This window comes from Martes martes (genome assembly GCF_963455335.1).
Source record: "Martes martes genome assembly, chromosome: 1".
Classification (NCBI taxonomy): domain Eukaryota; kingdom Metazoa; phylum Chordata; class Mammalia; order Carnivora; family Mustelidae; genus Martes; species Martes martes.
The window spans coordinates 214961417-214988901 of NC_137888.1; the positions used below are offsets into that span (position 1 = coordinate 214961417).

Sequence of the window (27485 nt, forward strand, 5' to 3'; positions counted from 1 at the left end):
GGAGCCTGAGTAGCTCAGTCGGTTGGGTGACTGACTCTTGGTTTCAGCTCAGGTCGTGATCTTGGGGTCGCAGGATCGACTAAGTGTCCAGCATGGACTCGGCTTGGGGCTCTCTCTCTGCCCCTCCCCCTCGCTCTAAAATAGATAAAAATAAAGTTTTTAAAAAGCCTGTAACTTCCCGAGAGGCAAGGGCTGGAGGACGGCCTTCCCGCTGCACCTGCGCTCGCCAGCCAGGCCAGGGGCTGCGGGCTCACAGTGGCTTCAGGATGGGGCTAGCGGCTGGAGGCACTTTCGGCCACATCCTTGACCCTGGAGGAGAGAGAGTCACCAACGGCCACCGACTGAATCAACCTTGTGGGCACACGGAGCCTCCACAAAACCCCGAACTGGGGGCTCAGAAAGCTGCGGGGCGGGGAAGTGCCCCCAGTAGCGGAGGGGGCTGTGCCCCAAACTCCGCGGGAGGAAGCCCCCGGACCCAGGACCCTTCGTCTGGCTGCTCGTGACATTCTCTATATGGAGCGGGCAAGTCAGGGGCTTTCCTGCACTCTGGGAGCTGCGCCAGCAAATCATCACCGGTGGGGAGGGGACCCAGGGGTCTACGTGAATTTGGGCGGTGAGCGGCAGAACAGGGTCGAACTACAGGACAACCACGGAGACGTGACTTGCTTGGGCGGAGACCCCGTGTGCCTGGTGTCAGAAGGGCCGGGGGCAGAAGCATCGGTGTGGCAGACCCAGCTCATGGTCACAGTGCCCAAGGACCCCCAATCTGGGCGTCTATGCCCTCGTGTGACCCGTCAGGGATGTCGCTGGCCGGCAGACAGCAGCAGGTGACAATGTCCCACGTGAGCTTAGGCTCTATGGTCACGCCTGTTTTATGACCATAAAACAGGGTGTTCCACGCCGCACTGGACAACAAGGCGGGTAGCCGGGATGGGAACCCACGGCCTGGGCTCTTAGCCATACCACTAAACCCCCACAGGGCTGGGTGAGAATGAGGGAGGGGGGAAGGCCAGGCTGGGGGCTGTTTCCCCCAGCCCCCCGGGAGTGGGCTGGCTGGAGAGGAAACCAGAGCCTGGGCCTGGAGCTCCGTGAACACCCTGACCCCCTCCCCGAGACGTTCCTTCACATGAGCCTGCTACAGAACCCCCCACATTTTCTGAGAGTCACGTCTTGGCCAAAATAATTTAATAGTTCATTTGGACCCTGGGGTCTGCTTGTCCCTCCCCAGCCCCCGAGCCCCTAACAACCTCCCCACCCTGCCTAGTCCCGGGCTGGGGAGTCAGAGGCCCCAGGGCCAGCCCTTGGAAGCCCCAGCCTCTGCCCAGGCCCAGTGGGGTTGGGTTTGCCCACAGCACCTTTCAGGGCACCCCTGGTTCCTCGAGAGGCTGGGTCAGGGTAACCCCAAACCCCCCCAACACCCCCTCAGACTCCCGCTCCCATGCCGGCACCCCAACCCCATAACCAGAAACCTGGGTGTGCAGCCCTGTGCCAGGCCCCCCTCTGTGGGGGACACGGGACACCTCAGGCTGGCCTTGGGGGAGTCAGGATGCAAAAGCAGCCAGACCGGGCCAAGTAAACAGCTGGGGGGATGGGAAAGCCAGACCCAATCGCACAAGCTGGTGTGCCAAGCCCTGCAGGGCAGGCGGGCGGCTCTAGGAGGGGGTTGCCCGCAGCTGCTCCAGCCCGTCGGCGTACTGGAAGGCCGACCCGGTCTCATACTCGTACATGTCCAGGGCCACCTCGCAGCTTTCCCGCACCACGCGCTCGGGGTCGGCTGCGTGGGCCCGCAGGGCGGCCAGACAGGCGGGCCGGGCGATGGCTCCCAGGGCCTCGGCGCACTCATGCCGCACCATGGGGTTTTCGGCCCGCTGGGCCAGGGTCGCCGTCAGCTGGGGCACGGCCGCCTCATGCTGCAGCTGGCCCAGGACGTAGCCGATCTCGTGGCGGAAGAGGGCGCTGCCGCAGCACAGGCCTGTGGGCACAAAGGACCAGGAGAGGTGGACAGGGGGCTCCGTGTGCCCAAGACACCCTGCCCCAGCCTCGGTGGTCAGTGCTGCTCGGGGGGAGGGACCAGCAGCCAGAGCGGCAGGAGGAGTCGGAGAGAGTAGAGCCCGGTAATAAGCTCCCCGCCAACCGGCACTGGGAACACAGCTCTGCCCTCCGCAAGGCCGGACCGGGCAGGTGCGGCCTTCCCGGGCCCAAGGTCCCCTGACAGCTGCTCCCACCTCTCCTTGAGCCTATGTTACGCTCTCAAGTGTTTAATGGGAAACCGTCAGGGGCACAAGACAGGTCATGCTTGACACTGATGGGGAAACCACCCCCAGGAGGGGCGCCGTGACTGCCCGGGACCAGAGGCCCCTGAGGCCGGGCCAGGGCTCAAGGCCACTGCCTGCCTGTGGCCCCCAACTCCCAAGCACCACCCAGCCCCGCTGTGTTCCTGCCTGGCAACCCCGGGGACCCCCACCCCGAGGCCCAGGGGCCAGCCGACCGGCCGGCATCTCCCTGCCAAACGGGAAGTTCTGGGAGCGCAGAGAGGGGTCCAAATCCTCTGCCGGCACACCCCAGGCAGGGGGCACAGGGGACCACGACTGTCCGGGGAGAGGCCTGCAGAGAGCTCCCTGCAGAGCTGGGATGAGAGCGACTCAAGTCACAGGAGCAGAAAGGGGGGCCCAGGAAGCCGGAGCCGCGCTGCCAGAGATCGGCTCCCAAGTCCGCGGCTCGCCAACCGCTGTCTGCCCAGGCAACTCCCCCCGCCTTTCCGGCCTCGGCTTCCCACGGACAGCTGGAGGGAAGGCTGCCCGCCCGCAGGGCCCAGGACGCACCTTCCCTGGGTCACTCTGCTGCTCCGTCTCGCAGAGGCGGCTCCTGAGCACCCCCCGCACCCTGCCCGTGACCCCCGCCCCCAACTCACCCTCGGCCAGCGCCAAGGCGGCCTCCTCGCCGCCGGCATCCCGCAGAGCGAACATGGCTCGGTAGCGATCGAAGAGCGGCCGGGCTTCGTCCAGCAGCACCTCCCGCAGCCGCCCCACGTCGCGTTCTTCGGCGGGAGGAGCGGGGTCCACGGACAGGTAGGGCCCCGCGGCCGCCGGCTGCCCGCCGTGCTGCTGCAGCCACTCCAGCCGCTGGACGGCCAGCTGGCACGTCTCCGCCACCTGCGGGGACAGGCGCGCCCGGTGGACATGGGGACCCCCTCCCCCACCCTTGGGGGCTCTAGTCATTCTGGCCGGAGAGAAACCCGCAGGGACTTGTGTGACGAGGGAGCGACAGGAGGACGGAGGGCCGGGAGCGGAGCGGAGACCCGCCGCCGGCGAAGGGGGCGTCGGGCGGAGACGGTGGCGCAGAGTCCTTCCCGCGGGACCGTGTGGAGGGTGAGGCCAGGCCTGACCGCTCAGCCCCGCAAGAGGCGGCGAGAACCTGGGGCTCTGTCCTCGAGGTCATTAGGCAACGTGAGTGCTTTAGGTCTGAGAGGTCAGGAGACCTCCGCTCTCGGGGCCGAGAGGAGTCTGGGGCTGAGGGCTGGCGGGGAGAAGCGGCAGGTGGACACACACACACGTCCACCCGGAAAGCCGCACGCAGCTCGCGGCAGCACGGTTCAGGGGGCCGGAAAGTGGGAACAACCCAAATATCCACGGGCGGGACAAGATGTGGGTCCGGGAGTATCAGCCGGGGCAGGAGCGAGGTCCCCACATGCAGCCCCGGGGACGGACCCTGAGCCCACGACACGCAGGGAGGGAACCAGACACAGAAGGCCACATGGGGTGTGAGTCCACGTGTCACACGTCCAGACCAGGCTCCTCCACCGACAGGAAGGGGGCTTGTGGGGACCGGGGATGGGGAAGGAATGGGGAGTGACCGCTGATGGGGATGGGGATTCTTTTGCGGCGATGGAATGTTCTGGAATTAGGAGAGGCTTACACACCTCTGTGGATGCTCTAGAAACCACTGAAGCGTACCCCTTCAGAGGACGAACTTTATGTTATGTGAATTCTATCTCAGTAAAACTGTCCCCTAAAGAATGAAGGGAGGCAGGCAGCGGGGAGACTGAGAGAGGCGAGGTGGCTCAGCCGGGCAGGGAATCGGTTTGGTTTTGCCAAGCAGGGCAGTGGCCCGCGACCACCCTGGCTGTTGCCCTGTCTCCCAGGACCCAGGCCGAGCGGTCGCCCTGGCAACCAGACACAGAGGGAGGCTGGTCCAGTTGGGGGGGGTGGGGGGAGGGGTCAGGCCACGGTACCTCGATGACAGGGTCGGAGGAGTACTGCTTCAGGACCTCCAGAACGTCGGGGTTCCCAATGGCCCCCAGGGCTTCGCCTAAGCAGAACCACACAGACAGCTCACGGTTGGTTGGAAAATGCCGCAGATAGGTTGGGGTGGGGATCGGGGGTCGGGGGAGGATGACCAGCAACACCACCTCCTTTGTACCCTCCCCCGCCCCGCGCCCCACAGCTCTGCTTATATCTGACCCACACACTGGAGCCGGAGCGTGGAACTGAGCTGGGACCCACCCCCACCCCTGGGCCCATGCCTCCCTGGGCCCATGCCTCCCTGGGCCCATGCCTCCCATGCTCCTAGTCTAGATGGGGAGACAAAGACAAACGTGACAACTCGGGGACATTGGTCACCATGGAACCCCAAGAACACCCAGGGGAGTAGAGCTCGTTGGAGTGAGTCCTGGAGGAGGAGGTTTCATGCTGCGATGTGGGAGAGGAAGGTCAGCAGAGCAAGGCAGGGCTTGGCGGGAGAGCCCGACCATCTCCCTGTGGGTCCCCGTGGGCCTACACCGGCGCCGAGTGGGAAGAGACCCGCAGCCAGCAAACACGCACTCAATCCCTTTGCAAGCCGGTAAAGGACGCTGCTGCCCACAGTCACGAACACCCTAAAGAACCTGAATCTGGGTCAGGCCTGCCCTCCTTGCCTGCAGCCCTCAGGGTAAAAGCTGGAGTGCTCCCCGAGGCCCCCCAGGCCCCTCCCCTCCTCCTCTCTCCCTGTCACTCTCTTGGCTCCAGCCACAGGGGCCTCCTTGCCACTTCTCCAGGGAGCAGGCACGGTACAGCCCCAGGACCTTTGCACAGGCTGCATCCTCTGCCGGAAGCACCTTTCTCCAGATAACCACCTGCCTTCACTCAGATCTCTGTCCACCGATTAGAAAGGGTGAGCCCTCTGGTCCTCTCACCCTGCTCCCTGCTTGATTGCCTCCTCAGCACCCCACCTGTTTCCACTATCACCCGACAAGGCGTTCTGCAGTACTGGACACTCAAAATAGCGGAACTCATGGCAAAGGTGAGGTTTGGAGGATGTTCTTGGTGAGGACACCTCCCAAAAACTGCGCCTGGCACCCTGAGAGTTACGGGGGTCAGCCTGGGGACGGGGGAGGCCCAGCAGAGCCAGGGACTACTTCAGAGGATATGAGAAATGCCTAAATGAGTGAGATGGAAACAGAGCACCCCCTACCCCCGATCTGCAAAGGAGCTACTGGTCACAGAGACACACCCTCAACAGCCCCAGATTGCCACGGAGTTTACTCCTTTCTCCTGTTTCCGGTGTCCCCCAAGATCGCAGGGCCTGCTTTGCAGCAGGTGCTCAAGAAACTGGCCCAGGGAGTGACACGAACAAATGAAACAGACACCAGCGGCTGGCAAACTTGCCGCCTGGTTTTGTATGAGCAAAAAATGGTTTTTATCCTTCCATTTTTTTATTTTGAAAGATTTTATTTATTTGACAGAGAGTGAGTGCACACAAGCAGGGGGAGCGGCAGCAGGAGAGGGAGAAGCAGGCTCCCCGCAGAGCAGAGAGCCCAATGCGGGGCTCGATCCCAGGACCCTGGGATCATGACCTGAGCCGAAGGCAGACGCTTAACCCACTGAGCCACCCAGGTGCCCCGTTTTCATGTTGTTAAATGTCTTTTCTTTACAGGTGCCCAAGTGGCTCAGTCGGGAGAGCATGCGACTCTTGAGGTCCTGAGTTCGAGCCCCATGTCGGGTAAAGAGAAGACTTCAAAATAAAATCTTAAAAAAAATATATACATATATATTTTTAATCAAAGGGATGATATTTCCTGCCGTGTGAAACTTCCATGGAATTCAAACCTGAGCACCCATAGAGTCCCACCAGCACGTGGCCATGCCTCTCTGCGGACGGCAGTTTATGGCGACTTAATCACGAGGGCAGAGGTGAGTCTTGGCCACAGAGACTGTCCGGCCCACGGGGCTGAACACTTTGCCGCCTGCCCTTTCCAGGCAAAGGCCGCCAAGTCCTGCTCTAGATCACGCGGGAGGGAGAGGGGGCACACGAGGCAGAAGGGACGGGGCAGGGGAGGGGGTGAAGGTCCGGCGCCCCCACCCTGGCCACTTACCCGCCTCGTGGCGCACCATGGGCTCCTGTCGGGTGTCCCGCAGCACGTCTAGCAGCACGGGGATGGCCCGGGGGTCCTGCATCTGGCCCAGGCAGTACGCCAGCTCATGCTTGAGCAGGGCCGAGTCGTCGCCAAAGGCCCGGCTGATCCAGGCGATGGCTCCGGGACCCCCGAGCCCACGGAGGGTGAAGAGCGCCCGGAAGCGGGCCTGCAGGGGCTGCTGGGGGTCCGCCAGCGTCCGGCCGATGGCCTCCACTTCCTGCTCTGTCACCATGGCGCCGCCGCTCCCTCCTGCCCACGGGCCTTCCGCGGCCCCACCTGAGCTGAAGGCGGGGGCCCCCAGGTGCGAGAACCTACGGGCAGAAAGTGAGGAGCCTGGGTGAGGTGTGCTTTTTTTTTTTTTTAAAAGATTTATTTATTTATTTGACAGAGAGATCACAAGCAGGCATAGAGAGAGGAGGAAGCAGGCTCCCCGCGAAGCAGAGAGTCCGATGCGGGGCTCGATCCCAGGACCCTGAGACCATGACCTGAGCCGAAGGCAGAGGCTTTAACCCACTGGGCCACCCAGGCGCCCCTGGGTGGGGTGTTCTTCATCCACTGGCGGATTCGTTCATTTAAGAGCTCGGACCCAGGTGGGGCGGGCGTCTGGGCTGAAGGCCCAGCCTGGCCCGGCCACCTGCTGCGTGGCCTCCGGCTTATTACGTCCCCTCCCTGGCCCTCTCGCCTGTGCGTCAGCAATGACTTCTGCTGTCCTGCCCTCCACACGGTCGCCAGAGGGGCTGTGGGGCCCCCACGACCCCCGATCCCTGCGGCCCCTCCCGCACTGAAGAGGCTTGACCGGTGCGAGCCACTGGGTATGGAAGCAATGACGGGCCGGCTTCTGAGAGCGGGTCACGAGAGACGCCGCGGCACCCTCCTCGCCCTATGTAGGGCCCCACGAGGTGAGGGACCGAGGCCTCTGGCCCCCGGCCATGTGAGAGCGGGCAGCTCCTCCAGCCCATGTCCAGCCTCCAGCCGAGGCAGCCCCAGCCGTGTCCTGACTGCGACCTCACGAGAGAGCGGGCCCGGAAGCTCCTGGCAACCAGACGCAGATCCCCCGCACAGACTGTGGGAGAGCGTGTCTGCTCAGAGCTGCTAACCGTGGGGCAGTTTGCTATGTGACAGGTAACCGAGGCGCGAATGCTTTCAGCACGTAAACTGGACCCTTGCACAATCCTCCTACAGCACCTCGTTATTCCAAACTCCCTCACAGTCCCCAAGGCCCTGCCCTGACCCCTGCCAGCCCTCTCCTCTCCTCCCCCTCTACCCCTTGCTCATTCTGCTCCAGCCACATAGGCCTCCTGGCTGTTCCTCCAACATACCAGGCCTACCCCAGGACCTTTGCATGGGCTGTTCTCGTCCTCAGGAACACTCCTCCCCAAATGCCGCCCCCCCATGCTCACCCTCTCACTTTTTGGGTCTCAAATGTCACCTTCTCAGGGAAGCCTTCCCTGATTATAGTTGTCCCTATTATTCTTTTCCCTTGTTCTACTTTTCTTCAGAGCCCTTACCCCTACGAGATACCATATAGGACGTTTAACAGCTCAGCTGCCTATGGTGGGTCTTACCCCTCATCAGAACTCTGAAGGCAGGGACCGAGACTATCTTTGTTGCCACTATATTCCCAGCACTTAGTAGGCCCTCAATAAAAACCAGGCCTACCGGTAACAGCAGCTGACGTTTACAGAGGACCTACTAAGTGCCAGGCCCCTCTGCTAAGCCCCTCACACTCATAAACTCATTTACCTCTCCCCATAAACCTCTGAGATGGGCACCAGGCTTGTCACCCTTTCACAGGCGAGAATGCAGACACACAGGTTAGTGACTCGCTTACAAGCTGAGCGAGGAGTCATAAATCCAGGGAGCTGCGCTCCACAGTCAAGCTCTAAGCCACAAATGCTAGGTTGAGTGGATGGACGGGAGACAAAATGACACAGCCTGGGCTGGGAGGAGGGGCACCATCTCTGTCCTCTGGGGCAACCTGGGGGACGCTTCGTAAAGCATGCCGTGGCACGCCGTAGCCCCTGGCTCCCTGCAGCGCCGGCACCGGGAGGAGGGAGGGGAGGCTGCCTGAGGAATCCAGGGAGAGCACCAGAAACCACAGAAGCCAGGCGCGAGTGAGCTGGCCAGGCGCCAGGGGCCCCGAGCTTGGACTCTGCTACACGGACGAGCAGCGACTTGCGTGGGGTCACACGGCACGCCAAGGGCAAATAGGGCCCAGGACTCCTGACTCCCGGGCTCTGCAGGATCACCCTCAAGACACCCGGAAAAGGCCCTTCATCACCTACCCAGCCCCAGAGTCCTTAGATTCCCGGGAATGAGGGGATATCTGGCCAACAGGGCGGCTCCAGCTACAGGATCTGCAGCAGATCTCCAGGGCAAGACCCGAACTGGGGCAAAAGTCTCTGGGCTTGGTTTCTGCATTTGGAAGAAAACTATAAATAGCTCACAAGTCAGGTTTCCTTCTAGTCTCTGCTCAGATATTCAACGTGCAAGCAGGAACTCTCTGAGCGCCCGGCTGTCGCCACGTAAGCCCTCTCTGTGCCACACTCCCCTTCGGCTTCCCTGCGCATCTAACAGCACCTGGTGTCCAGGATATTTCACTGATCAGTTTCTTACTCTAGAAAATCAGTGCCTGGAGGACAGGACCTTATATATATATAAATAAAAAGAAATCTGGGGGCGCCTGGGTGGCTCAGTCAGTGAAGCGTCTGGCTTCGGCTCAGGTCTTGATCCCAGAGCCCTGGGATAGAGCCCTGTATGGGGATCCCTGCTCAGTGGGGAGCCTGCTTCTCCCTATCCTCCTGCTAGTGCATGTGTGCCCTCTCTGTCACATAAATAAATAAAATTTTTTTAAAAAATAAAGAAATCACACGCACATACATACGTGTACACACAGACACACACACACACACACACACACACACACAGGTATCTATGCTACTTTGTGCACGGCTGTGTCCTCACGGCCTAGCCTGGGATCTGTCCCCATGGCAGGAAATGCCCAAACTGTATTTGAGTGAACTGAACACCCACTGCATTCGCAAGGTGGGTAGAAGGGGCACCTGGACCTCACAGTTACTGCGAGTGAAGTTGTGCTCATGGAGGGGTGCCTGGCTGGCTCAGTCCATGGAGCATTTGACTCTCGAACTTCAGGTTGTGAGTTCGAGCCCCACATCGCGTGTAGAGATTACTTAAAAACTACAATCCTAAAAAAAAAAAAGAAGGAAAGGAAAAAAAAAGGGGGGGGCGTGTTCACGGGGCACCTAGTATGCACTTGACAAACCAGAGCTAGTATTAAATGTTCCTGCAGGGAGCCCCAAACCTACCTCTCTGTACCAAGGAGGGCTCCCCTAGCCTCCTGGAAGCCCACGGCCGATACCTTTAGCACGTTCTTCAGCGGTAAGCAGGGCAAGGGTGTGGGCGTGGGGTTGAGGGGATCAGCCCCTAACCAAAGCAGAATCTGGAATCCGCTCACCCCTATGAAAGCCTCTTGATGAGCTAGTAAGGGACGGAGAAAGAGGAGACCGGGCTCCTTGACCTCCCGCCCCCACCCGAGACCTGTCTAAACTAACAATTCCCAACAAAAACATCTCTGGGAACCGACTCTGCCCCAGAAAGGGGTCGTCCCAACACAGGATTTCCCCAGGAACGCTCGCAGGATCCCTCCCCTTGGAAGAGACCCCGAGTTACCGGATGCCTCAAGATCTGTCTACGCGGGCCCCCAAGTACTGGATCCCTCATACCGTTGGTTCTCCCAAAACTCGAGGAAGAGATCACCCCTCCCGACACGCGCTGGCTCCCAGGGTCCCCCAACCTGGGAATCCAATCCCCGGCGAAACAGGGTCCCCAGAACCTGGGGAAAGAGCTCGCCAGGACTCGAAACGCCTCAGGAGGATGCCCCTCGACCCTCCCAACCAGTCAATCCTAGAGACGGGACCTCCCCACGAGGCGTGCCCCCCACCGTACCTGCCCGCCTGGCCCGGGCCACGCACCGTGCTCTCTGCCGCCGAAACGCCCAAACGAGCTCCGGGAGGACGAGACCGCCGAGTCCACCACCCGCTGTCACCGCCGCCACCCGCAATTCACCACCCGCGACGCTCGCGGCGCTCTCCGGGGGCCGCCATCTTCTCGCCCACGTGACCGGGCTGGCCGGCACCAACGCAGCGCCGGGGGGGTGTCCAGCCAGAGGCTCCGCGGCAGGAGGGAGGTCTGGAAGCACGAGTCGGCATCGGTGCCACAGCTCACACTCACACAGAAGACGGCGTCTAAGGGCGTCCCTCAGGGAAGGGAAGGGCAACGTCCACTCTTTCCGCGGAAGGCAGTCCCTCCCACTCTCTCCCCCCCCCAGGTGCGTGCAAATGGTTTGTGCCAATTCCGTCCGGAGCCCGGCGCGGGGTAGCGACGGCGCCGGCGCCGCGGTCCCGGGGCGTGGTCGAGTTCAGGGGGCGGGGCCGATGGCGCCGGTGCCTGGACTCCAGCCCGGGGAGGGAGGACGCCCGCCCTTTTTTTCCGACCCGATGGAGTCGTTCGCTCATCGTTCACTTAACAAATAGTTAATGGGGGCTGAGGACGAGACAGCCTGCCATCCTGACCCTCGAAAACCTCACAGCCCGGCTGTCTGAGGGAGTCGGACAAGCACTAAATACGGAAAATACATGGCCGGCGGGGACACCTGCAGTCAAATGCTCTACCCCTGAGCTATACCCCCAGGCGGGGACACCTGTTCAGCCGCATCGTTCGAGGGCGACGTGAAGCCTTAGGAGGCGTGGCCAGGGGCTCCGGCGGTGACGTGCGGGTCGACACCGGGCAGGTGCGGGAGAGAGCCCGGGGGTGGCTGCGGGAGAGACACCAGACTTAAGAGGGACTTGGCGTGTCCTCTGGCGCGGAGAAGCCTGAAGCGCTCGGACCAGCGAAGCCCACGGGAGAAGCGGTCGAACTTCGGCATGTGGAAAAGAAGCCCCGGTTGCAACACTGTTTGTAGTGGCAAGGCAAAAAATCGGAAGAAATAGTCAAGTGTAGCCCCTCTTACGCCTCGGGGTGGGGCGTGTCCCCCCCCCCCCCCCGCTTATTCACCTGGACCCGCGCAGTCCCTTCCAGCCTGCCCTCCGGGCTGCTGTCCTCACCCCTCGGCGTCTGTCATCTCCGCAGCGGCCACCAGAGGCCACCTGTGGGCCAGTGAGCCAGTCCCCGCCCTCCTCTGCCCACGGCCCTCCAGGGCTACCACCTCGGTCCGGATAAAAGCTCAAATTCTCCCCTGACCCCCAAGGCCCTGCATGACTTGCCAGGTTGTGCGTTCGAGCAGGAAGTGCCCGATCTGTATTGGAGCGAACTGAACACCCGCTGCACACCAGCCACGGTACTAAGCTCTTCATACACAGGGTAAACCCGCATCCTTCCTAACGTGGTTGGACGCTGCAGGAGGTGGGGGGGGGGCCTGACCTCTCCCCCCTCTCACCGTGCTGCTCGCTCTGCTCCAGGCACACCGGCCTCCTTGCTCTTCTCCAACACACCAGGCTCAGTCCTTCCCCAGGGCCTTTGCCCTCTGTTGTGTTGTGCCCTCTGCCTGGACTCTTCTTCCCCCTGGTACTCCCGTACCCGCTTCCCTTCCTCCTCTGGGTCTCTGCTCACGTTATTTCCATATGGCCTTGGACACCCTATTTTAAGCTTGAACTCCCCTCTTAGGAGTCCCAACCCTTAGACCTTGGTACGGCCACCCCAATACCACTTTTTTTTAGATTTTATTTATGTTAGAAAGAGAGTGCACGCACACATACACACACGTGCATAAGCAGGGCGGTGGGGGAGGGGCAGAGGGAAAGGGAGAGAAGTAGACTCCCTGCTGAGCACCGAACCCGACTTCCCCCTTGATCCCACGACCCACGATCATGACCTGAAATCACAAGTCAGAAGCCCAACCGACTGAGCCACCCCAGTAACACTCTTCACTTTCTAACCCAATACATCACTTACTCTAAGGTTATCTTGAATGTCATCTCCACGAAGGCAGGGATTTTCCCAGGAGACCGAACAGCTCAAGCAAAGGCCTTGGGGTGGGGATGGGTATGCAAAGTAGCCGAATGGGGGGGGGGCGCTGGGCGGAAGCGATTTGCGCTGTGATTAATCCAGGCAGATGGTGGCCTTGGAGGAGCCCCAATCCTCTTACCCAAAGCCCCTAAATACTTCCGCAATGCGGGTCACCTCCGGGCCTCTCCTGCTCTGGGTGGCCATCATGTCAGGGCCGGCAGTCGAGGAGGGAATGGAGGGCTGGAGCCCGGCCCCACCGCTGTATGAGGAGTACCGCCCACCACCTCTGGATACCATCCGCCTGCCCAGGTATGCGCTGTACCTGCTGCTGGCGGCGTTCCTGGTGGTGGCCGTGGCCTATGCCATTGTGGGGCATCTCATCAAGGACCTCGCCCATGACCTGGCCGGTGGGTGAGCTGCTGTCTGCCATGAGCCCGTCTTGGGACAGTGTTGGGCTACTCTCGGGTTGGGGGGGGGGAGGCGCTCCAGGGACCCTCACAGCAGGGGAGGGGACCAAAGGTGGATGAGCCCCCGGGAGGTTCCTCACCCGTGTCCTATTGCAGACTGGGCCTTCGGCCCGAAGCCAGACCAGGAGGATGCCCCCCGGGAGCTGCGCTCGAGCCTGGAGGGCGAGGATCTGGAGGAGCTCGACCTCCAGCTGGCCCTGGCCTGGCGGGGTGATGAGGACCCTGCTGGGGGTGGAGATACAGCCCCTGCAGAAGCCCCCGCCCCGGCTCCCCGCCGCTCTTCTATTGCCTTCAAGGACCCGCCTGCTCGCAGCTCCTTCTGGAGGCTGGGTTGAGCCGGGCCCTGCCCTCTGGCCCCGGGACCTGGGTTTGAACCCCTTTGGGAGTTGTGTGGACCGCACTTGTGCACGCGGGATCCCTTGCTCCCCTGAGCAGCCGGACTTGGCAGAGAACGTTGTCTTTCTTGGCTGGCGGGTTCCCATGGTTGATCCCTGGGACTCCGCACTCCTGCCCACCCCGACCCGGTAGCCCCAGAGCCTGATTCCGCCCAAACTCTGCTTGCGAAGTTTTTCAAAGAGTAACAGTGGTAACCGAGGCCTTCGTCTGTCCCTGCTCTTGGGCTCAATGAGCCTTTCCCACGTATTACGCTGTTTAATCCCCACTGGCCAGGACTTTTCGCTCCCACTTACCAGATGGGAACATGGAGGCACAAAGCCCAGAGATGACTTGCTTGGAGCAGAGCGAACTTTTTGCAGAAAGAGGCCAGTTCCACGACCTGGCTCCGAAGGAAAGCAGGAGCCCCAGGACGGGGTTCTGGCCCTGCTCCCCTGAATCTGCTCCAGCCACACCCCCCACCTCCTCCCTTACACTCCCCAGCTCTGCTGCTCTGCCCACTGGACCTGTTGGTCTCTGGGGGGTACCGGCTTCCCAGCTAATGTGAGAGCTGCTGGAGGACAGTGCCTGAGGCTTCCTCCCTCCCCTCTGAGCTGGGCATAGGACTGGGCACAGGGTCAGAGCTTCGCAGGCGCCGCTTGGGGGGTTGAGATGGGCTCGCTTCGGGCCGCTGCCTGAGCTCCGCCGCCCCTGATGGCCCACTGAGCAATGATGATAGCCAGACCTCAGGGTGTGGGGAGTCCCCAGGTATGCATAGGTGCTCCTTAAAGGTGTGTGCAGTGACGGTGGCACCCCTCCCAGCCCCTGAGGGCCCTGCAGAGCAGGAGGGGGAGCCCCCCCCCTCCTGTGTAGGGGCTTCCTGCCACGTGCCTGGGCCGTGGCTGTCCGGTGGCAGCTGGGGTGGGGCACTCCTTCTCCTGGGCAGGGTTCCCTATCTAATCAGCCAGGGACCAAGGTTGATGGACAGGAGAGCCTGGAGCCTGAGTCATCAGCTACCTGGTGTCCCATTCTCCCGCCATCAAGGCGTGGCTGGGCTTGGAGATGGATAGTGGGCACGTGGCCGTCGCTTCTTGTCCCTGTGCTCATCCCAGTATTGGCTGTGGGTCCCCAGAGGTCCGGGAGCCAGGACATGGCCGTATAAGCTGGTGGTAGGGGGAGATCTGGGGTCAGACCCCAGCGCCAGCTGTTTCTGCGTGACGTCCGTTCTCCTGGCCTCCTTGGGCCTCTCTGCAAAATGGGGACCGAGACACCTTGTGGGGTGTTCAGAGAAGGAGACATAACGACGCCTGGCGGCCCCGAGCCCAGGCCCATCTCAGCCTGGCTGCTGCAGCACGGAGCCTGGGGGACCTGGAGGCTGGGTCCTGGGGCGGGCACAGGGTGGAGGGCCCGGACTCCCGCGTTAATTGTTACACCAGGTCCAGAGTCTGACCTGCAGGACCGGCCCCGCCCCTCGGCCTGCCTGCTGCCATATCAGGGGCTGGGCAGGGCCTCACCCAGCCAACCTTGACCGTGCACCGCCGCGGCTCTTCCATGACCATGGAGACCCTGGAGGTCCTTCTCCTACTCAGCGCCCTGCTCCTGTCACCTGCAGAGGCTCAGCAGGGTAGGACCTGATCTGGACCTGGTGGGGGGGTCGGTGGGGGACAGGGGTGGGGGGTTCCTGGGAGGAGCTCATCCATAGGCTCACCGTCTCCCCATTTTTCATGATGAGGAATCAAGACCTCCGAAAGGAGGGGCAGGCAGAGGAGGAATGGGGCCAGACCCCTCTTGGAGCACCCCCCAATCCCCACACTCCCTCGGGGCCTCTCTCCCCATCCCTGAGATGCTCCCAGGCCCCTCCCGTTCTCTAGAACAGGTCTCTGACACCCAGCACCCCATCAGCATTCCCCAGCACCCTTCCCCTCTCCCCTTCCGGGGGGGGGGCAGACCCCCGGCCTGACCCCATCTCTGAGTCCCACCTGCTCTACCTCTACAGCCTCGCAGTATCGCCCGAAGCCCTGGCTGGTGGGCCTGGCTGCCGTCGTGGGGTTCCTGTTTATCGTCTTCATCCTCATGCTGGTTAATCGCGTCTGGTGCTCCAAAAAGAGGTGGGAGCCTCTCTCCCCACTCCCCGCAGCCACTGTCCCTGTCCTCCTCTTCTCCCCAAGGTGCTGGGCACCCCTCCTGCGTCCTCACTCTTTCTGGTCCCCTCCCACCTGTCTCCCCATTTCCCTACTCCTGCTCAGGCAGGCCTCACGACCTCACGGTCTGGGACAGCCATGCAGCCCAGCCCCCCTGCTTTGTGGGGTTCGTGTGCCCCAGCCAGGGGAGACTCTGAAGGCGACCTCCTGCCCTTCACTCACCTTCGCCCCTCTGTCTCTTGCAGAGCTGAGGATGAGGGGTTCGCATTCGGTGTGGAGTCCAACCCCTATCATGACACAGCCCTGAGGTACTGCCTGTGTGGGCGTGTGTGGGTGTGTGCAGGGTTAGGGGGGTTTGTGGGAGCCCCCTCAGTGGGGTGAGGAGAGATGGGTGTGCACAGATGACCTCTTTCTGTTCTTGAACTCCTCAAACACATTCCTGCCCCAGGACCTTTGTACACACTGTTCTCGCTGATTGGAACAGCCTTTCCTATATCTTCTGGCTGGCTCCTCCTTCAGTCCCTGTTCAGATATTTCCTCTTCGCAGAAGCCCACCCTGGCCACCAACCTGCCTGACACTGTGCCCCACAGCTGTGCGTTCTTCTTTGCACTTACCACCAGCTGAAATTATCTTAGTCATTACACCCTTTCTTGACGCTAGCTGGTAGCTTCCAACCAATGAATAGAACATAGCTTTGGTCCTAGCTGTTCCCAGGGCTCAGCATGGGGCTTGGCACACAGTAGGTCTGTTGAACAAGACCATGGCATCAGATTGGGTAGGTGTCTGTGCACGAGCGTGTGATCTGGGATGGGTGACTCTCCTGGACTCCGTGTTTTCTATGGTCCCAACTGGTTCCAGACATGATTCTGGTGGACGGCTCAGGGAGGTGGCAGGGCTGGGGGCCCTTTCAGTGTAATATCCCAGCTTGGGCAAAGTTGGGGGTTGGGAATAGGAGTGCAGGAGATGGGAGGAAGCCAACCTGACCAGAAGATTCTCAGCCAAGCCCAAGATGTACTTTGAGGGAGAGGTGTAGTCCCAATTGTTTGCTTTGTCTGAGACCCAGTGCAGTGCCTAGGAAATGTGATTCTCATTCCCAGGGTATGCTGGAGGTTCTCGAACCCACCCGAGCTCCCGTGTTGGTAGTTTTCTCCCTGCCCGTTCATTCCTCCATCCATCTACCCACCCATCCACCCATCCATCCATCCATCCACCCACCCATCCATCCTTCCATCCATCCACCCACCCATCCATCCACCCATCCATCCATCCATCCAACCACCCACCCATCCACCCATCTACCCACCCACGCACCCATCCACCCACCCACCCACCCACCCATCCATCCATCTACCCACCCACCCATCCATCCTTCCATCCATCCACCCACCCATCCATCCACCCACCCACCCACCCATCCATCCATCCACCCACCCACCCACCCATCCATCCTTCCATCCACCCACCCACCCATCCATCCACCCATCCATCCATCCATCCACCTACCCATGCTTCACTTTCCAACCAACCATCATTCATCCATCAGTCTCCCTACCCAGTAACCCACTGATCCATTCATCTTTTGTACATTGCCATTCGCCCACCCATTTATACTCCCATCCATTGATTTGTCATTCTCTTCTTCCTGTTCATTCACTCATCTTCCCATTCATTTATTTGTCTCTCCATGCAGCTATCCATTCACCTAACCACTTACCTGCCCATCGCCCATCCGTCCACCCACCCACCCACCCAACCATCCATCCATCCATTCCCTTACCCACCCATCTACCTCCTCACCCACCCGTCCTTCCACCTATCCACTTCCCCCATCCATGAGCCCAATGATCTATCTACTCATCCTCCCTTCTACACTCCTATCCAACCATCCATTAGCCCGTCATTCTTTCCCTCCTCTAATTAACCTCGCATGCTGTGTATCTATTCAACCCTCCACTGCAACCTTCTGGTCACTTCTCTACCTATCTACCTATTCATCCATCCTCCCACCCATCTCCATCCACCTGTCCATCCATGGGATGGTTGAGTCTCAGTTGCTGCCTTTGTGAAATGGAACTAGCAAGGCTTCCTCTGTTTTGAGGACTGTTTTGAGAATTCAGCAAAGGTGTAGAACACCCGGCCCAGGTAGGTGCCAATTAAATGGGAGTGACTGTTTCTCATTGTGGTCTGGGCCCTTTGTATCCCTACAGTGAAGAAGGCAAGAGGGAGAGGAAAGGGGGGATAAAGGACCAGAAGGGCAGGACGGCCGAGAAAGAAGGAGAAACGAACTTAGGGCTGGAGCTGGAGGAGAAGGCATCCGGAGGTGATGGGAAGGTCACGAACACGGCCATGTGAAGAGTCGACACTCACTTCCTCCAGGCGGCTTCCACACCGTGTGAGCAATGGCCCGGACGTGAACCCATCATGACAACTCCATGTAGAACCGAGAGCACCCAGTGAAGAGGCGTGGGACGTGCCCTGCCCCGCCAGGGAGGGCTCTGGGTGCGCATGTGTGGGCTCTTTCTGCCCTCCTTCCCGACTTGTCCGCCTAGTGATTTTTCTTGCACGTGGAGCATGTTCTTGGTTGTGGAGAAACCCCCAAGCCCCTACCACTTCATGGCTCCCCCTACTTCTCCCCACTGCCTGATTTCTTTTCCCTCTCCCTGCTCTCTGTTGGCCAGAACCTCCCCTGTCCCACTCAGCCTCGGGGACCAACACCAGGTAGGGGTTGCCTTTCCGAGACCTGCATTAAAGAATTGATAAGAGCCCTTCAGAAGGGTTCCTGATGTCTCTTGGACTCCATTTCCCCCTGGGGGAGGCAGATTTTTGGGTTGGGGTCAATGCTCTTGCAGGTATGGGAGAGCAGGTTGCACGGTGCCCAGAAGCGCCCCCCCCCACCCCGCCCTCTCCCTGCAATCTTGATTTTGCTCCCTGAGCCCTGGACTTTGAGCCCCGAGAGCACCATATCCTAGGAAATCCTCACTACCCCACCCCTCGTCTGGGGGTCACATGACCCCATTCCCAGGAACTGGGTCGGGGAGGCTGCGTGCCCCAGGGCTCTGCATTCCCCTGGGAAGGGGCAAGTACTTTCTCCTCCCAGTTTCCAGCCTCCCTTTCACCTCACTTTCTCCGGGCCCTGGACCTTGCCCTGGATGTTAACTCTTTCTTAATAAGGACCTTGACAAAGACGCATCCGGGCTTGGTTCTGGGGCTGGTCGCTGGGGTTGCTGGTAGGATGTAACCCAGGCTGCTAGAACACTTCCAGAATCGTCCACCAGGGGGTGCAAAAAAAATTAAATAAAATCAAGATCATACAGGCCGGCAGAGATGCTCCCAGGGAGCCCAGGGCATCTCCGTCCTCCGCCTCCATCAGTACACAATTAGTCCCATTTCCCAGCTGAAAATAGGGAGGCGTAGAAAGAGAGACGCCACCGGCCAGGTCTCGCGGGCTGCAGTTGGCAGAGCTGGGACGAAGGCCAGGCGGCCCGCGTGATGAGGGAGTTTATAGGCTCTTTATAGACTGAGGTCGGATTTGGAGGTTAAGCCCTAGGATGGGAGAGGGTTGGAGCGCTGGGGGGCCGTTCCTGGCTGTGGATCCTAGCTGGGAGCACGGTGTCCTTCTGGAATGCTGTGTGGCCCCGGGAAGGTAGCCCCTCGTCTGCACCCTGAGGACAAGAGTTAAGAGGCTTGAAGCAGTTTCCAGGGCCCAAGAACCATGGCAAGGCCTGGCGCACAGTAGGCGCTTGGGGAATGCGTTCCCCACCTTTCCTGAGCCTCCCCGTAGCTCTGGCTATGGGGAGGGAGGGCCAAGGGGGACCTTAGGGAGACAAGGTGCTGGGATGCCCTGGATGCCGGACCCCTCCCCAGCATACTGGGAACCCCAGGAAGGGGGCCCCACCCCCCACTTCCTGCAGCACTGGCCACACCCTGCCCTGGGGTGTCCCGGGCAGGCCACTTCCTCTTCTGATGGGGTGGCATCCCCAGAAACCGCTGGCTAGAGGCGAGGACAGACGGACAGATGGACAGATTCTGGGTGACCTCTGGCCCAGTCTCCCTTCTGGCGGCTCTGGTCCTGCAACCGGTTCAGGCCCAACCCTGTCGTAAGGCCTCGGGAGGGAGAGGAGGTGGGAAGGGAGCTCCCCCCACTCTCCCATTCTTCATCCCCCCCACCCACCATGGCCCAGCTGCTGACCCCGCCCCATCCTGCCCGCAGTGGCCCAGAGGAAGCCGTGGCTGGCGGGGCTGGGGGCCGCGCTGGCCGCCCTCTTCCTCGTCTTCATCCTCACAGTGGTCTACGCCATCTGGTGCAGCCAGTCCGGTGACAGGTGGGCCCCGCTCCTGCGTGAGTCCCTCCCCCGTGGAACCCGCTGGGGCTCAGAGCCCCTCCCCTCCCCCCTGTCCTGGCAGAGCCTCTCAGGAGGCAGGGCAGGGCCCCGGGGGGAATTCTTCGATTCAGAACCGAGGGGGCCTCATAGAACCTCACTGTCTTCCCTCCTGACTCCCTGGCTGAGAAGCCAGGGGCTTCCCTGAGTCCCCACAGCTCACGTATGTGTCAGATGGGATCCGCAAGGTCCTCATCACCTCCCTTCAAACCCCACGCATTTATCCGTCCCTCCGTCCATTCCTGTGTGTGTGTCCATCCCGCTGTCTGCACCTCCGTCCACCTTCCCACCCACCCTCCGTCCGCATGTCCATCTGTCCATCCGTCCACCCATCCACTCATTCGCCTAGCCGCCCGCGGATCGGCCCGTCTCCCTGGCTCTCGGCCGGTTCCCTCACCCACGGTCCTGAGACCCGGGAGGCCAGGGGGGGCCAGATGTGAAGAGCCGGGTCCGGGCTCCCCGAGCTCCCGCGTGGGCTCCCGCGCGCTTCTCGTTCAAACAGCACCGGTGCCCTAACCTGTCTGAGCTCAGCTCAGCTTCTGCACGATGGGAGCCGCAGGAGGGCAGGCTCAGAGGTTCAGGGGGGATCGCAAGGCCTGGACACGAAATTCTTATGATGTGGGGTTTTCTCGACCCTTGTCTCCGCAGCAAGAAAGAGAAGGAAGGGCGGACCGCGAGAGAAGAGGAGAAAGAAGCAGAGGGCAACGGGGGGCTGGAGCTGGAGGAGAAAGGGGGGCCTCCAAACCACGAGAGAGTGGAGAGCTCCTCTGAATGAAGGCTTCCCACCTGCCTCCTCCAGGCAGGCCTCCCGGGGATGCCCAATGCCTGTTCTGCACCCTACAAGCAAAGAGCTGGTCCTGGGGCCAGTGAAATGATGCCATGTGGGGTTCAGATGAAGTGTCCCTGAATGAGGAGGGCTCAGGTCCCGCCCCGCGCCCCCTCCTTTGCATTTACCTGGGCCTTTATGCACCCCCTTCCCCAGCCCCCTTCTCAGGGTAAGAGGGACGGTGGGAGGAAACCGCAAAGGCCCTGCAGTGTTTGCGGGTCCCAGATCAGGCACAGCTGTCCCGCTGAGTGGGCCCAGCACATGGCCGTGTCCTGGGAGACGGGGGTCCCCCCTCTCGGCACTGATTTGCTGGTCACTGTCTGCAAGCTGTTCCTGGGTGCGTGTGCTGAGGTTGGGAGGGAACGCAGCGTCCTCCCCCCCCCACCCCCGGGGCAGCTCTCCGTAAGGCTTGAACTCCCCGCGTCCTTGCTGTGCAGCCCTCAGCGTGTAACCTAACCTCTCTGTGCCTAAGCTTCTTGTCCAGTAAAAGCGGGGGGGGGGCAGGGAGCGGGTAACTTGATCCTTTATAAATTGTCACGAGGATTAAACGAAACAGTGTCCATGAAAATCCGGAGCGCGGAGCCCAGAACCCAGAAGGTGTCTAATAAACGTCCGCTTTTCGGGAGGCTGAAATGATGGGGATGCGGCCGGCGCGTGGGAGGCTCCCGCTCCGGGTGGGGGGTCGGGAAGGGCACAGGGGCGTGTCCAGCCCGTCTCCGCGCGCCTCCGCCTCTCGTCCCTGCCCGGGGCGCGGGTTCGGTTCCGACGGGGCCGCGGCGGGTCCGGGCGGGAGGCGGCGCCGCGGTCGCGGGGAGGGGAGAAGGCGGGGCTGTGCGACTCCGCCCTCTCCGCGGGGGCGGGGGGCAGACTTCTCCCCTAGGGGCGTCCGTGGGGGTCGTGTGGCTGTCACAAGCCCGCACCCCTTTAATGGCCTTGAGTCGGGGGCCCAGGGCGCCGGCGGACCCCTACCCGCACCCCGGCTGAGCCCCGACCCCGAGCCCCACCACAGGCTGGGCCTTCGCCCCGCCAAAGAAGCTCCTGCTGGCGCCCCCTTTCCCGCTGCGGGGAGCGGCTGGGCCGGGGGCGGGAATGGGGCGCAGGGGGCTGCGCGCCACCCCCCACCCCGCAAGACCCGGCTCCCGGGTCCAGATCCTCGCCCGTCCACAAGGGGGCGCCAGAACCTCGCTGCCGAGGCGGAAGCGCCCGGCCCTGTCGGGGTTGGGACGCGGGAAGGGGGCGTGAGGGATCTGGGGGGCCTCGGACCGCCGCCCCCGGCCCGACGACTGTCGTCTGTTCCTGCCTGGGCGGCGGCGCGGGGCCGCGCATCCGCGTGTGGTGGAGCGCACTGTGCCTGCCGGTCCCTCTGTGTGTCTCGTCTCCCGGTTCCCTGGGGTAAAAGCCCGAGTCCTCCCCAGGCCCCCACGACCCTGCAGGACCGGCCCGTTCCCTCCCCGTCCTCCCCTCTTCCCTGGGCCCCTCACAGTGCTCCAGTCACGCGGGCCTCCTGGCTGTTCAAACAACAAGCCAGGCAGCGTCCTGCCCCAGGGCCTTTGCACAGACTGGGTCCTCTGCCTGAAACACTCATCTGTCAGATTTCCAGGGGGCTGTGTCCCTCCTCTTCATCTGTTTAAATGTTAACTCCTCACGTGAGACCCACTCTCCTTTCCCTTACTTTGCTTTACTTCTTTGGCATTTACCTTCTCTGAAATATATATATATATATATATTAAAGATTTCATTTATTTATTTATTTGACAGAGCTCACAAGTAGGCAGAGAGGCAGGCAGAGAGAGAGGGGGAAGCAGGCTCCCCACTGAGCAGAGAGCCCGATGCGGGGCTCGATCCCAGGACTCCGGGACCATGACCTGAGCCAAAGGCAGAGGCTTAACCCATTGAGCCCCCCAGGCGCCCCTCCTCTGATACATATCTTACTTATTTTTATTGTTTACCATGCATCTTCCCAACTTGGAACTGTAAGGGCTATGAAGGCAGGTTATTTTGGGCGTTTTGTTCCCTGCTGTGTCCCCAATACTTGGTACTCAGCAGATGCTCAGGAAATCTTTGCTGAATGAATGGGAGTTTGCCAGGTGGAAAAGAGGGAAAGTGTTCTGTACATTTATGGAGCGCTGACTGCTGCCAGGTTTTGTCCTTGGAGCCGGGGAGGGGGGCGGGGTTTCCCGGCACAGAGCAGGTGCTGCACAGACGCCCGTGGGGTTTGTTGACTGAAGACCCTGGGGAGACCCGAGGCTGGTCGGGGAGGAAGCTAGACTGGGGAAAGGTGTGTGGGCCTCCTGGAGGAAGAGGATGTCCTTGTGGGGCCTGAGGGGTCTGCCTAGAGTGGGGAGGCAGTGATGAGCAAAAGAACAGCAGGAACCAAGGTTCAGGGCTGTGAAACAGACCAGCATAGGGGCAGGGAGACCACGGGCCACCGGGAGCATTGCAGGAAGGACCTGGGCCCTGAGCTCACCGACGTCAGCACGGAAAGGGTGTCCCTCCCACGGGCCCTGCGGACACGGATGTGGGTCCAGATTGCTCTCTGTGCGAGCGCCCTGGGTGCCTGGCCCCAGCCCTCAGTGCCAGTCCCCAGGCACTGTGGAGGGTCCTTGGAGGCTGGACAGAGGCCAAGGTCTCAGCCGCTGCCCGATCGTCCCGCAGCCCCAGCCCCCTCCCTTCCCTCTCACACAGAACCACCCAAAAAACACAGAAAGGAGGACCCAGGACAGTCAGCGAGAGTTGAAGCATAGCTTGTTTAATTTTTATACATTTTTTTCTTCCTTCTTTTGTCTTTTTTTTTTTTTTTGCTTTTTATTGAATCTTTTATGGAACCCCCCCTTGTTTCATTTTTTTTTCACTTTTTCATTTTTTTTTTTTTGCATAGGGAAACAAACAAACAAAATAATAACAGCCAGAGTCACTTTCTGTAAATGGTACGTAGGTAGGCGCATCTGCAAAAACCGAATGACTGCGTAAAATACAAGGTTATGACCAGAATATGCTGCGGGGGGGGGGGGGGGACGGCGGCGGGTGGGCGAGGGGGAAGTCGGCTGGTCTGCCAGCCGACCGGGGTCCCCGTCCCGGAGGGGAAGGGAGCCGCGGGCGGCAGACCCAGCCGGGACCTTCTCCCGACCTGGGTTCACGAGCATGGGGTGTGTGTGTGTGTATGTGTGTGTGTGTGTGTGTATGTGTGAGAGATCCGGTGTGTGTGGCAAGCAGGAAGCGAGAGACAGAGTAAACTATCCTGGTAATATCAGTAAAATACAAAATGGGGGGGAACCTCAAAAAATATCTCGGAGGGAAAAGAGAATGAAAATGAGCAACACCACCAAAAAGTGTTTGAGAGAGAGAAAGTTCCAGAAGGAAGGAAACAAAAGGGAAAGAAGAGCAAAGAGCAGGCAACTCAGGGGGTCTCTGTCCTTCCTGCCTGCACTGTGGGCCCTTGTCCCTCAGACCCTCTCGTCTTCCCCCATGTAGGGTCCTGGGGCTGGGAGGGCAGGAAGCTGGGGGCAGAGGCCAGGACCCCCCGGATTTGAAGGGACTTTGGTTTTGGAGGCCTGGCTGGGACCCAAAGTGGGAGGATGGGGTGGGGAGTGGACTTCAGGGGTTCCCAACTGGAGGGGGCTGGGACAGCTCCCGTCCCCTTCCCGGGGGTCCCCTTCTAGCCCGGAGGTGTGAATGGAGGGCTACGGGGAGGGCAGAAGCTTGGGGGTGCGTGACTTCCTTCGGGTCCGAGCCCTGACTCCTGTTGGATCCTACCGCCTCTTTCCTGAGGCCTGGGGGGGACCCCTGGGGAACAGGGGAGGAGAACCCCAAAACCACACCAGCAGACATGTGAGGCACTGCTTGGGAAAAGTCTTGTTTTGGTATCGCTGGCAACAAGTCCCGCTGGCACAGCTTTGGGTCTGGCCCCCCTGCCTCGCCTGGGGGGTGGGGGGATGGATGGAGGGATAGACGGGGGAGGCCGGGTCAGTGTAGAGGTGGGGGCCTCAGGGGTCCGGAGGGGCAGAAGCGGGGAACGATGGGGGCCCGCGGAGGAAGCTGGATGTAAGGACGGGTCTCTGGAACCCGTCTCCCGACACCCTCCACAAAGAAAAGGAGAAACCGGGGTCTCAGAGAGGGAATCCAGGTCAAAATAAAAAGTAGCCATTGTAGAACCTGTATTATGAGAAAAAACTCCAAAAATTATATATATTTATATATATGCGTGTGTGTGTACAGAATAGCCCTAAACTGGGGGGGTCAGAGTACCGTGGGAGGGGCCAGAGTGGGGAGAGGGTCCTAGAGTGGCACCTTGCGGGGGACAGGAGCTGCTCCCGGCCCCAGGCTCCCACCTAACTGGTCGCCGTGCCCGGGGACAGAAGGTTCCAGAGCAGAGACAGGGATGTGTGGGGCCGAGGCTGGACTTGTCTGCTGCTTGGGGGGTGCAGACACCCCCCAGTTCTCCTTCGGGGTTCCTCTTGGGTCTGATTGTCTAGCTCAGGGCCAGGGGTTGGGGGTGGTGTGGGCTTGGAACTTGGCAGGAGCCTGGGGGCCCCGGACCCCCTTCTCCGCAGCGGGAGGGGACCGGGTCTTCCCGCCCCGCCACACCTCCTTTTCCACCCTCGTCTGGAGCCCGTGCCCTCATCCCAGAGAGGCGTGAGGGCGACGTGCATACATCTCGGAGGCCTCTCTGTTCTCCTCCTCGGCAGGGCTGGAGCCCAGGGTCAGGCTGGGGGGCCTCCCACGGGCGGGGAAGGACCATGGGTGGTGGCGGCAGCAGGCGTGGGAGGGGACGGGGTTGGAGAACATGTCAGTTTCACACACGTGAAAAACCACGCAGGGCCCAGCGGCCCCTCCCCGTGTCTGCAGCACCAGCCCCACTGAGAGCGGGGGCAGGGGTCCGGCTGGTCCCTGTGTCTCCGCCTTATTCTGCCTTCAGCTTTCCGGGGGGGTGGGGGGGGGCACACGGGCCCTGGACGGCACGACCGGCTCAGCGGGGCACACAACCTGGGGCGGGCTGCGGAGGGACAACGTGGTCCCGGCAAAGACCCTGGGGGAGGGGTCCCGCGTGGGACAGTCCCCCCCCTCCCCTGGGTGTCTGCTCCACAATTCTGGGGAAGAGCGGGAAGGGATAAAACCCAGAAATCTACCGCAGGAAACATGACGCGCAGGGCCTTGAGCTCTCGGACTAAAGGACAAATCACGGCCACGGCCACGGCCACTGCCACTGAGAGTGCGACCTGCGACCTGCCCCTGACTTGTGGAGGCGTCTTTTTAAAAGAAGGCATGGGATGAGTGTCTGATGGTGGATGGAAGTCGGGCTGGCCTGTGGGGCTCCGCCCTGCTCCGGGGGCGGCCATCTGCCTGCCGTGTCCCCACAGAAGATGGGGGGTGCCGGGGGGGCCGGAGCTTGAAGGGTCCAGCCCTCGGACACCGCGCTAACCGGCTGCTACTGTCTCAGCTTTGGTCGAGTAAAAAGCAAAGGAAATTGGGAGAGAAGAAGAAAAAAAAAAAAAGAACAAAAGCCAAACAAACCAACAACAACGAAGAAAGGAAGGAAAAGAGGATCTGGAATCAAGGACAAGACAACCGTGTGACAGCCACCAGACGTGTGACAGCCACCAGACGTGTGACAGCCACCAGACGGAGCGGCCCGCGCCCAGGGGTCGTCCCCGCACCCGCGGGCCGCCGGCCGGGCCTGGGGTGGCCGAGCTAGGTCTACAGGGACAGACAGACAGATATTGCATATATTGGGTTTGGCTTCTGTTTTCTGTTTGTTTCATCCCAGATAACCACCCCCCTCCCCACCCCGGCCCCTCACAGCTGGAAGACAGAAGTGGGTGCTGGGGCAGGAGGGGAGCGCCGCCCCAGGCCGGTCTCCAGGGATGGGGGGGTGGCTGGGGAGTCCTTTGGCAAGAAGGAAAGGGGGTTGGAGGGAGAAGGAAGGGAGCCTGGGGGGGCGGCGGCAATGTGACCCTGAGCCAGGGGGACGCCAGCCTGCGGGAAAGGGGGGGCAGGACGGCCACCCCGTGGGGCCAGGGCTCACCCCCGAGGTCCGTCCACTGCTGTGGGCGGGGGCCTCGGAAGGGACTCCTCTGGAGCCCAGGGGTGGGACTGGGGGCGGCAGAGCACCAGGGCGCGCCCCCCACTGCAGCGGGAGGCGTGGCGACGGGGGTGGGGGTGGGGGGGGGACAGGGCCGGCCACGGAGCCACTGTTCTGTGGATAGCTTTTCTAAGCGTGGGATTTTCCTTTTTTTCTGTTTTTAGTTCTTTTTTTTTTTTAATTTTAATTTTATTTTTTACAAATAGAAATACATCCCCCTTCGGTTTTTATTTTTTATTTCATGTCATTGTTTCGTCTTTTTGTTTTGGACTACACGAGCAGAGCATGCAGCTATCTGTGTGCGCTGATATTGTTTAAAGGTAATACTTATTCTCGGAAGGCAAGGCACATCATGTGGTAGAAAATTTCGTGCAAATTAGGAAACATGGAGTTTTTTTTAAGGTTTTTTTTTTGTATCTTTTTTTTTTTTTTTTTAAAGAGGAGGGGGGTAGTGTTGGGGGGGGGAAGGGCGGGGGGAGGGGGATAGAGCCAGGTACGATTTGCCATGCAGGGTCAGCCGCAGCGAGCTGGCCTCGGGAGCCAGGTCACAGGAATCCCCGACGAAGCACCATGCAAAGTTAGGTAGCTGGGGGCTGTCAGACGCCCTCCCCTACCCTGCCTACCCGCACCCTAAGGTTCCCGGCGGAGAAGCTTCCGGATACCCCAGCTGCACGACCCACCCCCTCCTGCCCTCCCGGAGAGCGGCCCATGCTTTGGTCCCCGACAGCGACCCCGCGGAGGGGGGCCCTGGGGACAGACGGACGGACCAAGGATTCTCGAATGCCTCTGGACGATGGGAGGGGGC

General features: G+C 61.0%; 3 protein-coding genes across 4 annotated transcripts; 2 read left to right on the forward strand and 1 right to left on the reverse strand.

The window, feature by feature from the left end:
• Positions 1-1172: 1172 nt before the first annotated feature.
• DOHH (deoxyhypusine hydroxylase) lies at positions 1173-10525 on the reverse strand. Of its 2 annotated transcripts, none has more exons than XM_080813893.1 (5): positions 10358-10525; positions 6350-6702; positions 4232-4308; positions 2912-3152; positions 1173-1972 (listed from the first exon to the last, which is right to left on the reverse strand). In XM_080813893.1, exons 2-5 carry the CDS (start codon positions 6621-6623, stop codon positions 1653-1655), a joined length of 912 nt encoding a protein of 303 aa, XP_080670019.1. In that variant the 5' UTR covers positions 6624-6702; positions 10358-10525; the 3' UTR covers positions 1173-1652. The 2 variants fall into 2 exon arrangements, with proteins under 2 accessions (XP_080670019.1, XP_080670018.1); XM_080813892.1 differs by having other exon boundaries at positions 10384-10519.
• A 1996-nt stretch (positions 10526-12521) lies between these two features.
• On the forward strand, positions 12522-13217 carry SMIM44 (small integral membrane protein 44; the record flags this gene model as incomplete). The annotated part of the gene is made up of 2 exons (XM_080811300.1): positions 12522-12822; positions 12979-13217. 2 exons carry the CDS (start codon positions 12522-12524, stop codon positions 13215-13217), a joined length of 540 nt encoding a protein of 179 aa, XP_080667426.1.
• Positions 13218-14805: 1588 nt separating this feature from the next.
• Positions 14806-17748, forward strand: SMIM24 (small integral membrane protein 24; the record flags this gene model as incomplete). Its single annotated transcript, XM_080822757.1, has 4 exons — positions 14806-14878; positions 15251-15362; positions 15641-15703; positions 17604-17748. The coding sequence occupies 4 exons, from the start codon at positions 14806-14808 to the stop codon at positions 17746-17748; spliced, it is 393 nt and encodes a 130-aa protein (XP_080678883.1).
• Between the last annotated feature and the right edge of the window lie 9737 nt (positions 17749-27485).

What these genes read in the sequence shown, in the direction of transcription:
- DOHH (XM_080813893.1), bottom strand. Translation starts at nt 6,623, where the DNA reads ATGGTGACAGAGCAGGAAGTGGAGGCCATCGGCCGGACGCTGGCGGAC. An exon ending in CATGGTGCGCCACGAGGCGG is followed by an intron (nt 4,309 to 6,349) that starts GTAAGTGGCCAG and finishes GGTTCTGCTTAG; the next exon opens with GCGAAGCCCTGGGGGCCATT. An exon ending in CCTCCGACCCTGTCATCGAG is followed by an intron (nt 3,153 to 4,231) that starts GTACCGTGGCCT and finishes CTGTCCCCGCAG; the next exon opens with GTGGCGGAGACGTGCCAGCT.